Source organism: Cylas formicarius, unplaced genomic scaffold (assembly GCF_029955315.1).
Source record: "Cylas formicarius isolate icCylForm1 unplaced genomic scaffold, icCylForm1.1 PGA_scaffold_10__41_contigs__length_53128322, whole genome shotgun sequence".
NCBI classification, from domain to species: Eukaryota; Metazoa; Arthropoda; class Insecta; order Coleoptera; family Brentidae; genus Cylas; species Cylas formicarius.
In genome coordinates, this window is record NW_026844214.1 from 44,539,983 (window position 1) to 44,557,956 (window position 17,974).

General features: G+C 33.9%; 1 protein-coding gene across 4 annotated transcripts in view; it reads right to left on the bottom strand.

The window, feature by feature from the left end:
• LOC132708277 (protein madd-4) overlaps window positions 1-17,974 on the bottom strand; it is a 535,295-nt gene that overhangs the window by 209,959 nt on the left and 307,362 nt on the right. For all 4 annotated transcript variants that reach the window (XM_060680501.1, XM_060680499.1, XM_060680500.1 and 1 more), the window contains exon 4: window positions 308-406. In XM_060680501.1, the coding sequence (XP_060536484.1) occupies window positions 308-406 (99 nt within the window). The remainder of the gene's footprint in view (window positions 1-307; window positions 407-17,974) is intronic.

A 17,974-nucleotide genomic window follows, 5' to 3' on the forward strand; every position in this document is an offset into this window, starting at 1 on the left:
TAAAGAGTCTAACCCGACGTGCAGCGTTTATTATAAAATATTCTCATAGATAATTAAAATAAATTGTTCCTAAAATTGTTAAATTTGTAAGTTGTTGGAAAATTGACATCAATATACAATTTTTTTTACTAACAAGCGTCTGAAAAGTGAACAAGAAGGGACTGAAACGCATGAAAGTTATTCAAAGTATTGAAGAACTTGTGGGATGTTTTAACCAGACCCATATTGAGTTAGTACCCATAAATGTTAGTGACGATTCTTTTCTAATTTCCAAAATTTATAAAAGAATTCTGAAAAATTTATTTACCATTTCCGTATCGTCGTCATCTGTCATGGCGAACTCCAACGACAACTTCGACACCGACAAGTTACCGACTGCGCATCGAGCCGCCCGGCCCCAAATTGCCTGGAACCAAAGCGAAAATCAACTTAAAGAAAAAAAACAATCAGTCCATTAACAAAGACAACAATCGAGCAATTTTAAATACCATCTTCTCACACTTACCGCCGCCCCTTGCATAACTGGGGCATAAAAAGTAATGTTTATGCAGAAAATACTACCAGCAGCGTCGTTGTGACTTTGGCACCCCAAACCGATCCCACCCCAACAAACTAAATAAGAGGAGTAAATCAAAGTTTTTTTTTCGGCGATCGGCTCTCAGCGAAAACCATAAATCATTCGGATGGGATAACAGTCACGGCTGACTGGCGTATCGAGGGGGATGGAGGGGCAGAAAAAAATTGACGCGATTGTTGTTTGCTCCGTTATTTCTCCCTCGAAAAATAAACAAACTTGGTCCTGTTACGACCTTGGCAGATTCTGAATTTAAATCCTGCAAAAATTTTCATTCGCTTTTCAAACTTTATATCAGAAAGGTGTAGAGTAATTTAAAAAATATTAATTTGGCAATAATTTTCGATGCTCCTCCAGTTTATGAAAAACACAGCGTACTGAACAAAATGGACGGCACATAAACAGGTAGGAAATTTATTTATTCAGGCGGTTCGCAAGCTAATGTCAAAAGTGTTTTTAGGAGTCAGCAATCGAAATATGGCTGGAAAAATAATAATAAATGGCCTTTCTTATAACATAAAAGAACAGTATACAATATTAATATTTTTCAACGAAAAGTAAACAGATAGCTCAAAAGCGGTGCAGTCTAGCTTTAAATAACTACTGTACTGAACCGCTAAAGAACTATTTATATAATTAATAAATAGCGCACTATTTATTCAAATAAAAATTGGATGAACAACAAATAAAGTATGAAAAATACCTGCAAAATCGGAAGAACAACATAACTCTACTACACACTACAGAAAATGCAATTGAAGATAAAGAATTTGATAACTCAGTATAATCCCTTGCTAATAACATAATTTGCAACACATTATTAGAAAAATTGTATTTGTAATGATCTGTTTCTTACATTCACAGGAGTAAACCGCTCTCCTAGTAGGTTATGGATAATTTTCATAACGAATATGTTGAAACGAAGAGCTCTTCTTTGTTCCATTTTAAACCAATTAAGTTGACGATATGCAGAAGATACATGGTCATATTTTCAAAGACTCATAATAAAACGAACACAAACATTCTGCAACCTTTGAATACGGCAATAACACTCGTTATCAATAAAAAAAAACATTACACTACATCTCAGTAGTTAAAATGTGAGAGAATAAGAACATAATTTTTTCCTTAGTCTAAAATTTAAAATGTGCCTGTTACTATATAACATGTTTAGTGAGAAATATGTCTTTTAGAAGATATTTTTTAAATATTCACGAAATCTTAGATCGCAATCCATGATCACCCCAAATTTTTTGCTGAATCGACAACGGAAAGTTTAATATTATTTAACATTATATTAATATTTTGTTCAAGTAGCTTAACTTTATTTTTAACTTTAAATTATGGGCACTAATCCTGTAAAGATCATGATTTATAAATACCCCTATCCATGCTACTATTAAAATCAAAACAGCAATACAATTGAGTATCGTCGGCATATGCCTGAACTTTGCAAAAATTAAAAGGTTTTAAAATGTCAGATGTGTAAATAAAAAAAAACGGCCCCAAAATGGAACCTTGCGGCACCCCAGAGAAAATTTAAATTTCTTTCGAATATCTGCCATCACAGTATATTTTCTGATATCGATTTGAAAAATACGATTTAATCAGCTCGCGTGAATTAGAGGAAAAACCATGGAAATTCAGCTTGGAAATCACCATATCGAATGCCTTCGAAAAATCCAAAAGTATTAAGGCACTCATTAGTGTTTTGTCAGTGGCTCGGACAATATCATCAATGACACTTATAAGAGCATTCGCAGTACTTGTTTTTCGTTTATAACCACACTGACTTTCTGGCACTATTCTATTATCCATTATATAAGTATACATTTGATTACAAAGAACTTTTTCGTATGTTTTTGATAGTGCTGGTAATATACTTATTATTCTTACGTCATTGAAACTTGTCGGGCCATTATTTTTAGCTAATGGTTTTAAAAGTGACATTTTCCAGCTTTTTGGAAAATAGTTTACTTCTATGGAAGAATTAATAATGTGAGTGACAACTTATCATAAGTGTAGAGATTTCGTCAACCCCAGTTGCAAAGAACTTATTACTTATGGTTTACTTATACGTTATTCTTTAATTGCAGCATGTGCATCAAATAATGTTAATAGTAAATTATCAAATATTGTAATTTTCTCATCAATGTCGTTTTCATAGATGATATTGTCCCACGGTAAGTTGCATATATATTGTTGAAAATTCAATTAATTAATTTATGGTCGGAAATCGGTTCATTAACAAACATCGTATCAATCAACGTACTATTAGTTGCTGGAATTCTTGTGGGTTCGTTTATAACTTGATAAAGATTGTAATTTTCAAAAAAAATTGCTGAAATGAATATACAGGGTGTTTCACGCCTGATGGTACCTTAGACCTTTACGCCGACAGGTGCATTAAATATTATTGCATTTTATGATCCGATAATACTTTATAATTGTTTTTGAATAATACGTTCCTATACCTATCTGCAGTAGTTTTCGAGAAGTTAAGTAGTTTTGATCAATTAATTTTTTCGACCAAAACAGAACTTCAATTAAATTTCTATTACTTCGTCACTGGATCCAATACAAAGTCAAAATATTGGACGTAGCTTAGGGAGGTGCTGGACATTATTTCTTAATATTGATATTAGTTCTATATTATACAGAATTGGTCAAACCCAATGATTTTCCTACGAGATAAAAAAATGGTGAAGTTCATTTTTTTAAATGGAACACCCGGTATATTATCACATATTCTAAGAGAAAATTAGATTTCCCTTCTATGATGTTGAGATCCCTATACCTATATAGTTGGGTTTCTGAAATAAATAATTGAAATTGAAATGAACAATTATTTATTTCAATTTCAATTGATTATGGTGGAGATTTTGTCAACAAATCGGTTCAAAATTAAAGGAAACTAGTATTCTAATAACGTTGTACTGAATTTGCTTATGCATGGGCAACGTAACCACATTATAGCCTAAACATGCATAAAATTTAATGAAACGAATCCTGATTTGCAACACATGAAGAAGAGAAAATTTGTCAGAATTAAAGAAAGCTTTACAAACCATTTTAAAAAATACATTTAAAAAACTATTTACTCTAAAAAAATATTAAGTACTTAAAACAGAAGTTGGACAGAAAAGTGAATCCAATTTTTACATTTCATTCTAAACACTTTAAAATCCGTTGAAGTAGAGTTGAAGAGATGCGAAGTTCCTGAAGGCTAAGATTGTAGATAAAATCATTTACCACTGTTATTAATATGTGAAGGTGTTTTGCAGCATTGCATGATTTACCGTAAATTAGCAAACTTAATTAGTTGCAATTAAAACACATTTATACTAAATTTCCCCTTTCTTTTATGAGGTGCACTTTTCACCATTTTTGTATCTCGAAGGCAAATGATTGGTTTTGACCAACCCTGTATAATATAGAACTTATTTCGATATTAAGAAATAATGGATGGTGCTTTCCTAAGCTGGGCCCAAAAATTTTTGCTCTCTACTGACTCCAGTACCGTAGTGATAAAATATTAATTGAATCTGTGTTTCGGAAACCGAAAATTGCTGAAGACGGGTATAAGAACGTATTATTTAAAACAATCAAGTACTGGCCCATCGGACAATGCTTATGATGTCCCATTTAAAATTCCAATGTTCATGCTATTTTTTCGAAGAAGCGGCAACATCGCAGCGTTAAAAATATTTTAAATCCATAGAGCATCGCAGCTTATGGACCTAACCAAGCTTTTAGACCAATCCAAAGTACTTTTCCCGTAAACGTCTAAGGTATCATCAACCGTGAAAATTTCTTACCCCCATATTTTACAGGAATTCGATTTTTATGCCATTAAGTAGTTCGAACTATGCAAACCACTTAAATAGTTTCGCTTTAATTTACTAGATGGTGCCACGTTAAGGTTTATTTGCTTGTCGCCTTTGAAATAATGTTTTGGGTAAATAAATTATTGTGATTAATTTTGTTATAGTTCATGTGAGTAAATTGAGTCAAAGATATTTTATATCGTTGTTTTATTTAGTGTTATTTTGTAAATGCAGAAAATTATGTAAAATTTGGCGTTTGAAATGATACGTCATTTGCACACTAAAATAGATGGGTTAATTTTTTAGTAAAATCGGTGTACATATTGTTTTCCAGAATGAATGAGCCCAAGAAGCTATGAAATGCTAAGCCAAACAAATTTCAAAGGTGAAGACGTGACGTGATGCTTCCTGGTTGCAACTTAAATGCAAACAAACGATACCAGCTAAACGTTCTTGTTTTAAACGACATTACTAATTTCCCTTGAAATTCAGAGTCTGTATCCACGGCCTTATAAGTATAATTTAAAACAAGCGTACGTTCAGGCCCACAAAATTCTTAATGTTTCTGAAACAGATTTACGGAAACATATTGATCCCAAATTAAGTTACAATGAAGAGTTTGTTGCCGAAATCGTAGGTCTGGATAATACTGAGTATCTAGAAGCCTTTATAGACCTAGAAACTAAAAACAATGCCGATATAACTTCCTAAAGAATTAACTGCATGGACACCATTAAAAAAAAGGACCAAGGGAAATGCTTTGGAAATAGACGTTACGTAAGAACCAATTTATAATAGCTCCTAATTTTGAGCTTTTCTATAAATAAGCTGAAAAGCACAGTAAAGCCATTTAAAAGGGAATTTTTCAATTCCACCGACGTCATAACGCTGATAGTGTCTACAATGTGTTTATCGAGTTAAAACTAATCAAGAATCGTAATTAGTGCCCTAATTTGGTTGCACGGACCTTTAGCTTATCGGATCTTCATAAGTAGTGATAATCTAAATTTGAAAACAGCTCTAGAGTAAATTTCGGCTGAAATATGTGGCGGCATCGATCATGTGGATAGACAATAACCAGGAGCGTTAATTTACGGTTGACCGTTCAAATTTTTGTTTTATCTTCGTTCATTTCAGTTGATTTTATGGTTGATGATTTCCCAGTTCTCTCTTACTATGAAACTAAGCTAGCAGCATTGTAATTTTCAAATCATTTCTGCTAAAAGGACAAATTTTGAGCTCCATTATTCAAAGGTGGCTTGGGATAGTTAATATCAACGTATGTCGTGAAGTTTTGAGCAACAGGATGTAAAAAACAATCAAACGAAACTTTGTAATAATTTTCTTATCACTATATTCTAATAAAAGTTTCTAAACAAAATTCTAAATAAAGTATTATATTATCTAAATAAAATTTAGCATTCATGGCAAAGTTATAAAAATTTTTAAACCGACAGAGATCTGAGAGACAAATTGCAAATATAAAAATATAAGGTACAAGGAGATGAGAACTGATGCATTTTTTTAAAAGATGGAAATGGTTTCTGCAGAATTTTTTATTTTTTTTCACTTTAGAGGGCGACAAATCAGACATTCCAATTTTAACAGGTGACACTGTCACTTATTTTTTTCCTATTTTGCTCGATTATAATTGTAGTTCTTGCATTTTGATATTTTTACCAGTTTTTGAGATATTTTGAGATTTTGAGCTATACAGGTTGAGTGTTAAAAAATATGAAAAAGCTTGTATCAATATACAGGATACAGGATGTTAAATTGAAAAAAATAGGGAAAAAATAAAATAAAAATATTAGAATTACGAAAACATATTTGATTTAGTATTTAATATTTTCCTTTTCTTGTATTTTATTATATTACTTTTTATTCGAAACGAACTACCAAATTAGTGTTAACAAAAATTGTTACAGCGCATATCTCATCAAGTTTATTTTTTGCAGAATTAACACCTCAATACGTCTTGCCTGTTCTTCAAGCAATTAACTCAAATTAAGAATTTCAAATTTGTGTAAATTATCTGTTTCAAATAATAATAAAAGCGAAAAATATAAAGTAGGCGGGAAAATATTGACGTGAAGGACTTTTTACGTTCGAGCACCATATATACGGTATTGTCGACACACGATTTTCGTGACTCTCTTGATTATTTATGTCGCACAAAATTGGCGGTCTTTTTTTGTTCGTGATGCGTTCGAGCGATGAAAATAATAACCTTGGTCGGCCGAGGCCCACCACCGTGACGTCCGAGTACCTACGAACCAAATAATAATGGAAATTAAAGCAGTGATATTTTACAAAATATCTCTAGGTTTCTTTTGCGATTCCATAATTAAAAATAAATATTCCTACATTATTTCAACGAAGACCAGGAACAAATTATAATTACAGATTCCGTAAAGTGATTCTTTCTTAAACTACATACACCTAAGTATAAAGAGATTCTTTAAAAAATATGTCCAAACCAACAAGAGTTTAATTAAACTAAAACGTGTATTTATTTAATGAAAAAAACTATTATTTTCGTTAAAGAAGCGAGTAAAACTTCCATGATCTATGTTCGCGTAGCAGTAGTTCTTTTGTTCACAATAAAGAAATCTACTTAAAAAAAAGACTGGAAATGATCAAGTTCAAAATTTTGAAGGCAACTCTGTATATATTTTCAGAGCATTGTATTCTGGAACTCGACATTTGCCTTCAAAATGGCAGTGTTATTGGCATTTTCCTAATAAATAGAATTACCTGTAAGTCACAAGAAAACAAAAGAATAACAAAACAAGTGTTTTTAACATATAAACAACCTTTTCTTCGTAGCTGCATATCCTGCAAATATTGTAGTCAATTGTTTTTTTAAATCTTCGAAATCATAAATACATCCGTGTATATTTTTTGAACGCCATCTCATTCCAAATTAGATCGTTTTTTTATAATTTATTATTAGAAGTGGAAAACTGCTCTTATTGTAGTAGTATATATTTTTGAACAACCCGAAGTTTTAGATTGGCTTAATATAATACTTTTTAAATGTTTCTTAGTCAATTATTCTTCAGGCATAAATTAACATCTTCCGTTTAAAGTAAACGGACATTGTGGATTTCTTAATTACGTAACTTGATTTACTCGAAAATTATGTATATAAATCGCGCTGCCATTTTAAACGAAAATGTCAATTTATGACATGTCATATTTAGTAAATGGAAGAAAAATACTTATGTATTTGCCAAAAAATAATCTAACTTTTATTTTAATTCGTAGATACAGGGCGAAAAGGAAAATGTCCGTTATTTAAAACTTATATTTTCCTTATTATAGGAGCTAAAATGTTTAAATTTTCAAGATGTGGGTAAAAGGATACTGCGATGCTAAAAATGGCGTGAAAAAAATTTAGGCTTTTTATGTTGCGTACGGCCGAAGTCAACTTTTGTTTTTCTCCATATTGAATTTGTGGTCAAGATAAATCCGGAAAAATAACAAAAATAAGATTTCAGGATTGCTGGCGATATTGATATTTAATTTTAAAACACAGGAAGAGGATCGAGAAAAGAAGTCAGTAAAATTTTCATACATACCTTTAAATGTTCTTTATTCCTTTAATGCACAAAAAATGAAGAATATATACAGAATTTTACAACAAATTAGAGTAAGTGTTCTCAAAAAAGCTTCACAGGACTGTCTTAATAGTTGCGAAGTGATACTGTTAACAGCTTCTCTTAATTCTCCAACGATTCCATAGAACCTTGATTTTTGAGGTGACTCCATACAAAGAAATCAAGGGTCTTATGTCTCTGGATCTCGCAAGCCATCTGACCGGTCCCAGGTTGCCTATCGACCTATTGGGAAATTCTGCATTTAAAAAGTTCGAAATAATTTGTGCATTGTGTGGCGGTGCACCATCTTGTTGGAAAAACATTTCTTGCAGAGTCACTAGTGGAAGGTTCTTAAGATCTTCTGTTACGTTTGTTTGTACAAGGTTTAAATATCTCTCAGAATTTAATTTAAGTTGCTATCATAAAAATATGGTCCACTTTTGTAGGTACCCAAAATACAAAACCAAATGTTAAACACCCACCTCAGTTCATGAGTTAGCCTTGGATTTACATTTGCTCAAAATATAGTGTTCTTGCGATTAAAGAGTTCACAATGAGTAAATCGTCCCTCATCTCCTTATTTTTTGAATAAATCACTGGCACAATGCCACTCTTCTAACAGTATTGACATCTTGAATTTCCTGGCAAGGCCGTTCACATCTATGACGCTTTAAACTACTTTTCGCTGTTGCCCGAGCAATCTAACGTAAAGATGTACGAAATATCTCAACCACTCTCTGCAAGACAAAATTTTCTTTACTTTCATCTGGAGATTTGTCCCTTTTCACCTTAGCAAAACTTCCGTAAGTGACAAGGTTGCTTTTCAGACCCCTAAACATAGCTCTACCCGGTTGAAGTCTTTTCTTATTTTTCCGGATTTATCTTGACCAAACATAAATGTATTATACATGGTTGGAAGGCATTTTGAAAGAGGACTTTGAAAATGTCGAAATTTATGGCGCCCATAAAAAAAACGAATGTTGACTTCGGCGGTACGCAAATATAGTAGGCCCAATTATCTTAGCATCGCCGCATCCTTTTATCTATGTCCTGAAAATTGGAACATATCAGCTACTCTAATAAGGAAAATATTGTGGGTTTTCAAAAATGGACATTTTCATTTTTTAGGGTGTCGATTTAAAATGTTAGATATTTTTTTTATACTATTATTCAATTTAAGCGACGCTGTATCTCATACAGTTTCCAACATGCCCATGTACATCATATTATACTGGACACCCTGTATATACCGTCATATCCTGCAAAAATGTTTGTATTTAAAATAGTGAACCCGAAAGTCATATGTTTTTTTTTTCACGACGAGTATCTCATCCATTGTTTTACATTATTTCTCACTTTTCCTACTTGTTTACGAGTTTTGAAGGTAAATTCAATTGCAAGAAGTCCAGAGGGTTAAAATAGAAATTGACGCTGATGGACAAATAATTGTTTCGTGCCTATTGTTTAAATTATTTTTTGGTTGCAAATGAAAGTTTCTGCGAGAATGCTGATATTGCTATTACCATCGATACTGTACTAATATGTTGATCGAAATTTCATACACTGTAATGTAGGGAATGTAAAAATCCTGACCAAACGTTAAATAATATTATCGAATGAAATTGTAATAAGTAATTTATTTCAGAAAATACCCGTTCTTCCATTTGTATAAATGAACAAGAAAAAGACACAATTATCCACTACTGGCCTTTTTTCTTCTATTGTAAAATTTTCCTCATTCTTCTGTCACGTCGGTGCCGTTCCAGTTTCTATTGAGTTCACTGTCCGACTCTTATCACCGTTATTTTCTGTCCGATGTTGCTTTGTTCCCTGTCGTTTGCATAAAATGTTTTTGGTGTATAGTTACCGAGAGCTCAGGCGCAGACGACACAAATCAGCTATTTTCGGGAACGATTTTAAACGGAGACATTCCCAAGACTCGATGGTCGATATCGAGTGATATACGGCCGGGTTCGTGAAAGAGAAGCCGCATATTCGATAAATAAGGAAGCGCAAGTCGGCACCGCGGTTTTAGATAAATTCGCAAATATTTGCATAAATCTTCGAAAAGGGCGTTGAGGCGCGTATAGGAAATTACCGACGACGGTTTGGAAAATTTACCGTCCTCCCTCGTATAAATATGGGGCGCGATGTTCGAAAATTAAATTAGCCGTCTTATCTTGATGGCGCGTCATCGATCTGCCGAATGGGGGTGGGGGGTCAGTTCGGTAAAACTTATATCGATGGGGATTCGGAACTCCCTGGTCTTTAAAAGAAAGTTTTAAAATGGGGGTTTCCGGTGTCTAGAAAAAGAAAAAAGAAATTACACGTTGTTCGCCAAATATCTGAAACTTGTTTCAAATTTTTGATAAAGATAAAGATAAAGATAGCTTTATTTCCAAAAGACTTGATTTACAAGTGTTCGATATTGTCAGTATAATACGAATGTAAAAGTATAAAATTATCTTAGTATAATTAGTAAATTATTAATAAAAATAATAATAAGTAATACTGATGTATAAACAATAACAAACAACGAATACGTATTAAAAGGTATCACAAGAAAGAAAATCCTTAATATTGTAATAGGCGAGGCGCAGCAATTTGTCTTTAAGAGCGCATTTGAATTTTGTTTGACTAGTTATCTCCTTCAGTTCGATAGGCAATTTATTATAAATTTTTACAGTCAAAACAAATTGACTATTTGCTGTAAGAGACAGTCGATGTGTAGGTATTTTAATATTAAGATTCGGTCTAAAACTGTACTGAATATCTGAGTTTCTTGAGAGCATATAAAGATTAGAGTTACTTTATACATACGTGGCACAATTTAGTATAAACATACTAGGAAGTGCCAATAAAGAGTATTGTGGAAATAGGTCCCGACATGAAAAATTCCAGCGCTTAAACAGCATAATCCGTAGAATGCGTTTCTGCATCCTAAAGACTTGCTCTGCACGTGGGGAACCTCCCAACAAACCAAGGCGTAGTTGAGACAGGAATAGACATACGAAAAATAATACCTTTTTAACAAGGGGAAAGAAACCTGATTGCGGAGCCTCCATATGACAAAGCAGTAAACAGAACGTTTTTTGAGAATGTGGTCCACCTGTTCGAACCAGGAGAGTCTCGAGTCTACATAAACTCCGAGGAATTTTACAACACTTTTCTGTTGAATTGTGCTTTTATTAAAGCGTACTAATAATAAAAAAATTTTTTTCTTCCTATGCAAAATATTTCAAATGAGAGAACACGGAGAGAACACTTTGTACAAAATCAAAGTATATATAATTAATATTAAATGCTTTAAAATCATTTTTACAGTACCGTAGTTTTGGTTTTTAGGAAGAGGACGTGTAAACCTTTTTTGAGAAACGAAAACATCCTTATAGACGGTTGAAAAATCCCTGAAACGGACACGATTTGCAGAACTGATTTGGTTATTGGCTGGTTATTTGGTGGAGAGAATCAGGATTCTTGATGCAGTGCTCGGTCCATGCTGGGTTTTTTAAGAGGCGAGTTTCAACAAGAAACCTAGGGCTGGTGTAGAAACGCAGACTTTTACGTCGCAAGAACCAGAACTAGAACTAGAGTCAATATGTGCGCAGTCCCGTAGAGAGCAAGGCTTCGCAGTTTTTCTTGACTAATAGTTGACTGCGGCAGTTTGTGGATATGTTTATGCAGTTTTTTAGAACATATTCCTACTATTACTGGTTGCGTTCCACATTCTGGATATTTTAAGAACTTTAAGAACTTTTCAGCTATCAGTTGGCACAGACTCTTCTATCAACTTACATGTTCTTTTCTTGTCATCCCTGATTAATATATCTGGCCTATCTTCTGCGATAGTTCTATCTGTGTGAACAGGCCCGTTATATATTATTGTATTGTATTATATTGTCCACTTTTACCACGACCTCCGGGTTGTGCACATACCATTTGCCAATGCGAGCGTCCCCTAGAAATTTAAAAAGTTCGTAATGAATATATTTGCAGATCTGATCATGTCATTGGATATATTCAGATCTAGCCATTAACTCACAGCTCGCTATAATGTGATCGACCGTTTCACTTTTTTGTTTACACAGTCTGCATTTTCCATCGTTGTTTTGTTTCATGATCATCTTTTCGTAGTAGTTGATCCTGAGCAACAACTATTAGTGCTTCAGTTGCATCTTTTATCCGTCCATCGGTTAACTCTCGCCATGGCCATTATTATTATGATTATTATTATTTTATTTTCACAGTACCTAATTTTAAGAGATAAAGTTAAACTGTTTTACAGTTAAGGATTAGGTTAAGGGAGCTTTTCGTTATCGAATTTAACGTTAAACTAATTTACAATCATTTTGAGGATTAATAAGCATAGTGAAAGTGACCATTCAGTTTTATATATTGAAATAATTGGGTTTTATTTATAACGTTAAAAAAGTGCACAAAAAAAATCGAATATTCGCGCCGCCTTTACTTTGGTGACATTTCGAGCTTTTTGCCTTTACACACTTGCATTTGTCAGATTTAATCAGATTGACTACTGAATTCTATTAGACTGGAATTTCTTCAGCATAAATAAACTTTTTATTACATATGGTAAATTGAGTCCTAATATAAAGAACAAATGCCAAAATATTTTGCTTTCTTAGTTTGTTCGCCAGAAATCGCCCCAAATTTTAATAAGTCGGGTTTCCTTCTCTTCACATTTGGTTCTTCCAAGGAATCTTCAGAGTGTTACTTCTTTATTATGTAAATTATGGCTCTATTTACATAGCAGTTGAAGATTAAGGCCCTCCTCGGTAAGTTGACTTTCTCCTAGAACTGGTTCATTCCAGAAAAGTGAGAGCAGTAAATTTTATTGGCGAGCAATGTAAGCAAATATCATAAAGAAGCGCAGATTTGCTAAATTGGCCAAATTCAATGGCCAATATTCATAATGACCCAGCATTATGGATACTGTCATAAATAATCAAATTGTCCGTAACATATACATTGAAACGAAAATTTCTTGTCCAAAACTAATCAAAGCTATTCCAAAATTTAAAAGTCAAAACATGTTTAGAAATTTTAACAGCGCAAAAGGTCAGATTTTTGTGTATCTGCTATAGTCCAGAGAATATAGTGTGGGTGGCATGGGCAATCGATGTCAAATGGGAGAAAGTGGCATAGCGTTACCAAGAATTCTACAGCAGTTCTACAGTATAGGTTCACCCCAAAGGACATCTGATAGATAACATCATTTGTTTGAATTTCTTTATAAAATATTTAATAAAAGCTAAATAGTATAGGTGCTTAAGAGCAGGTAAATTGGATTAGTTCAATTAGGTAAAGGAGCACCGTCAAAATGACTTATAATACTCCCAATAAAAAAATCTTTTATTTTATGTTTGATTTCTTACCATTAACATGGAATTTAAGAAATTCAAAAAAGGGCAAGTGCTCCACGCGAGTGCAAAAAATGTGTTCTTTAATATCATTTGCTGTTTAGTGGACGATGAAAAGTCGAAGAAAAGTCGAGTTTAAGTGCAGCTGTGAGTGTTTGACGACTTCTACTTAAAATCAGAGCTGCCTGAATTTGCCCGTGAATACAGACATGAGTATGGCATCTACAGAATTAAAGAAAAAGCTGCGAAATATGGGATAGAGGTTTTATGTTTACCACCGTATTACTATGAGCTTAACCCTATCGATGGAATTGATAGTATGGATATAAGTAAAGCGATATGACGTAAATGAACTCCGATTTCAATATAGAACATGTTGGTCCGTTAACAGATTTCATTTCAACATATTACTGAACAAAATTGAAGTAATTATGTTCAACATGTCACGGAAAAAACCGAAACGGAAATGTGGTCTGCTGAACGTGGATGAACTTATTATTAACGTAAATTGACATTGACAATGTTGCCAGTGCTGGACATCACTAGGTTTTTTTCCGAATACATAATTTTGATATATTTAAGGATAGTTAGATTAGAAATTTCACTCAATATAACAACATATCTAATTTCTTTAAAAATTGCCCATAGAATAAAAAACAGTTCGTTTTTTAACAATAGCGATATGGTTGACAAGAAATGTGTTTGCTTAGGCCAATGTAGTGGAGTTTTTAACCTTAACGGTTGCGTTTCCGTCTTGGGAACCAAAGTATTTTTGTACTACATTTTTAGATATTTACATTTTTTTTTTTGCAACAATTCTTCTAGTATTTAACGAGGCGGTGTGCATTGTATACTCCTTTTTTCTTTTCGTTCTGGAGCCGAGTTCCTTGCGAAGCCGAGTTCAGTGAAGGTTGGTGCGTTGGATATTATTTTGCGCAACTCCAAAGTACGAGAGATCAAATTATACGGATGGGTCAATAGACTCGCGTGTTGTTCACTTGCTCTTCACCTTTTTGAGTAATTTTTTGGCAGAACTGTGGAGGGCTGACCTACTCCTCCTGCGCTGCAAAATTAATTCCCAAAACTCTCCGAAGATCGAGGTAAGCTAACTACGTGCTTTCTGCCGAGGGTCATCCAATGGGCATTATTATAACGTTTCCTCTCCGGCCTGCAGTTTGAGGGGATTTTCGGACTCGTGGGTTCCGCGGCCGTCGCGCCCACGTGGAGCAAGTTACGCTTGCCTGGGTGACTGAGCCACCTCTTACGGGATATTACCAAACGCCCACGACTATCCACAAAGTCGGGCCCCACCCGAGGACGACAGCGAACCGCCCGAGCACCCATCCTGACTCCCACGGCAATCCGGCGTCAAACTCTCGAAGACTTTGCCACGGGAAATAGAGATCCGTGAGAGTCACCCTCATATACACCCCGATGCCCTGTGTTGCATTTAGTATCGGGTACATTTAGTAGTTAGCCGCTGAGTCCCGTTTGCGAAGTAAGTTCAAAAAGTAAGGTGACTTTTGTAATTCAGGGGGCTACATGTCAATAATTAATGATAGCGTTAAAGAAGTGAAACAAATGGTGTTGAAAAATCGTCGAATAAATATTAAAGAAGTGGCCGAAGACGTCGGCATCTCCATTGGCTCGTGCCATGCAATTTTTTCCGAAGTTTTGGGCATGAAACGTGTACAGCAAAACTTGTGCCGAAACTGCTAAAGTTTAAACAAAAGAACCGTCGAAGTAGCATAGCTCAAGAGCTGTTAAACGACATCAGTGATGATCCTGATATGCTCAAAAAGGTCATGGAAGAACCCAGAATCGCGAAGACCGAAAAAAGCACGTTAAGTTCGATCAAATGTCAAGGTTTTGCTTACTGTCATCTTTGTTTATGGTGGCAGGTCATACGGCCAATAAGCCAATAAAGAGTATTACCTAAAATTATGCGCTATTTGCGAGAAGTAATACGAAGAAAATCCGGAATTTTGCAAAAACAATTGTCGGATTTTGCATCACAATAATGCACCTGCTCACTCATCGGTGCTTGTGTCTAGCTTTTTGGCAAAAAACAAAATCACAATCCTGCCTCAGCCACCAGATTCACCGGATATGGCCCCCTACGACTTTTTCCTGTCCCCAAAACGCAAGAAACCCATGAATCGCCGGAAGAACTCAAGGCTATACCACAAAAGTGCTTACCAGAAGTGCTTCGAGGTTTGGAAAAAAAGTTGGCACAAGTGTAGATCTGGGGAGATTACTTTGAAGGGGACAATATTAATTTTCATAAATAAATAAATACTTTTTGATAAAACTTCTACCTGAACTGTTAATATAATATTGCATATTAAAATAACATTTTACAGCAGCACCCGCACTGGTTTTTCTTTTATTCCGTTGGGGAAAATAACCAGTCAAGGTACAGGGGAGGAGTGGAATCCCTTAGTGTGTTGAGGATTGCACTACTTTTGTAAGTGAAAGATATTTTTGGATATTGCTATTACAAAGACTGACAGCAAAAATGCCGCAATACTGCGAACTTTGCAATCAACTTGGCGATTTTAATTCCGACAAGTCAGTTCATGTCATGTCAGAAGTAACTGTCAAATATAATCTAATTGGACTATTTATAATAAGTATAATGTAATTATGATTTTCTATTTATTTATTTATTATGTTTTACCACTTTACGTGGCTACCACAGCAACCGTTCATATTTAGGCAACATCCCTCATCCTATTCATCTGCTGCCTATTTGCCCGTATCACTCACATAACATTTACATCATTTTAGTGAATGACTTCCCCGGTATAGAATTAACCGTATCTCTAACCCTTCAAAAACAAAAAACACCCTAGGATTACTTAATTGACGAACTGTCGCGTAGTGGCGCCATCTTCTTATTAATTTTATAAAAAGAAATTATAACAAAACGACAACCAGAGGACAACGCCGTGTAATTAAATGGGTTGCGAGAAAAATGTGCGGAATGGAGTGGGTCGCCCTAGCAAATTTCCCTGCTTTTGTTTATAAGATTTCCACGAGAAGCAGGGGCAAAAATTCCTCGCCTTCCCCGACCCCGAATACCCTTAATTAAAAAGAAAATTAAACCCCATCATTTTATTTCTTCGGAGAGACGTCGGCCTCGCCGCTTAAAAGAAAATACGCGACGTCGGCAGCTTAAATAAATCTGTTAGTGTTTGCTATGCGGGTTGCCGTTTGCAATTCACCTTTTACATTTTACATTATGGGGAAAAAATATTTTTTATTATTAATATATTTTAATTAAATAGTTAATTAATTGTTTTCTTTTTCTCCTACATTGATATTATTATTATTTATTTGTTAACTACGTTTCACTCCAAAAAAATGTACCCAATGGTAGCAAGTTATAGAACATATACATGGAACAAAAACATATAGAAAAAGTAACATGACAAATATTACAACACATATAAAAGAGCATTATTTCGAAAATACTAAAAAAATGTTTTTCGTTATTAATATATTTTAATTATCTAGTTATTTAATTGTTTTCTTTTTCTCCTTTAGTTTCGTTTTCCTTTTCTCGAGCAGCTAATTAATTTGGTTAGAACTTCCGTATTTTAATTTTTTTTTAATACTACATTGATAATATTATTATTTATTTATTAATTACGTTTCACTCCAAAAAAATGTACCCAATGGTAGCAAGTAATAAAATATATAAAAGGAACAAAAACACAAATAAAAAAGCATATCTAGTATGGGTGAAACCTACACTGCGTTATCTCACAATAAACTTGTAGACAGTGTCAATTTATGCAGCTACTAACAGCAATACTGAAGTAGGTATGTTTTAATTTATTGCTGAAATTGTTTATTGCTCATCTTTCTTCCCTGGCAAAATGATATATCATTTCAGGTATAGAGTTACTTTCGGATCTCTTGAGTTTAAACCTATACCCTCTAAGAAGGTCTCCTTTCATTCTTGACATCTCTAACAACTGAGAATAGTTATAAATGCAATCACCTTAAACTTTGGGCCGACAATGGTCTGTATATACTATATTGTGAACGACACAAATGGCTGTGTTCTGCATTCTATCAGAATCACAGCTGACGAGCTATCTCACTGCGAGTGCAACAATAATGTATTATGCAACAAGTGCGGTACACGGCATTTGACTTTTTTTATTTGTTTAGTTTATTTGGCCCGAGCGGAGCGCAGCGAAGCGTGTGCTTAATAAACGAGTGAGATAAAGAGTTTACCAAACGCATGCGTACTATATTTTTTTCACGACCTTGACGAAAAAATCACAACTTAACAAATTAAAACAAAATATTTACTAGTTACCATTACACCTATTCGTTTATCGGTCCGATCGGTTCTGCTATTGTTGTCTCTTTTTAACTGTGTACGTTGGACAGAGAGAGATATATTATTTGATATGTCATATAAACAACGGAATAAACACAATTTTAAAACTTTATATTGTTTATTTAACTTTTACAATTGATCATTAATTAGGTTATTTGAAGAAAAAGACTGTAATTGGAAGAAAAATCATCCAACAATAGAGCTTTTAAGAGGATTAAATTTTTTTTCTCTATCAG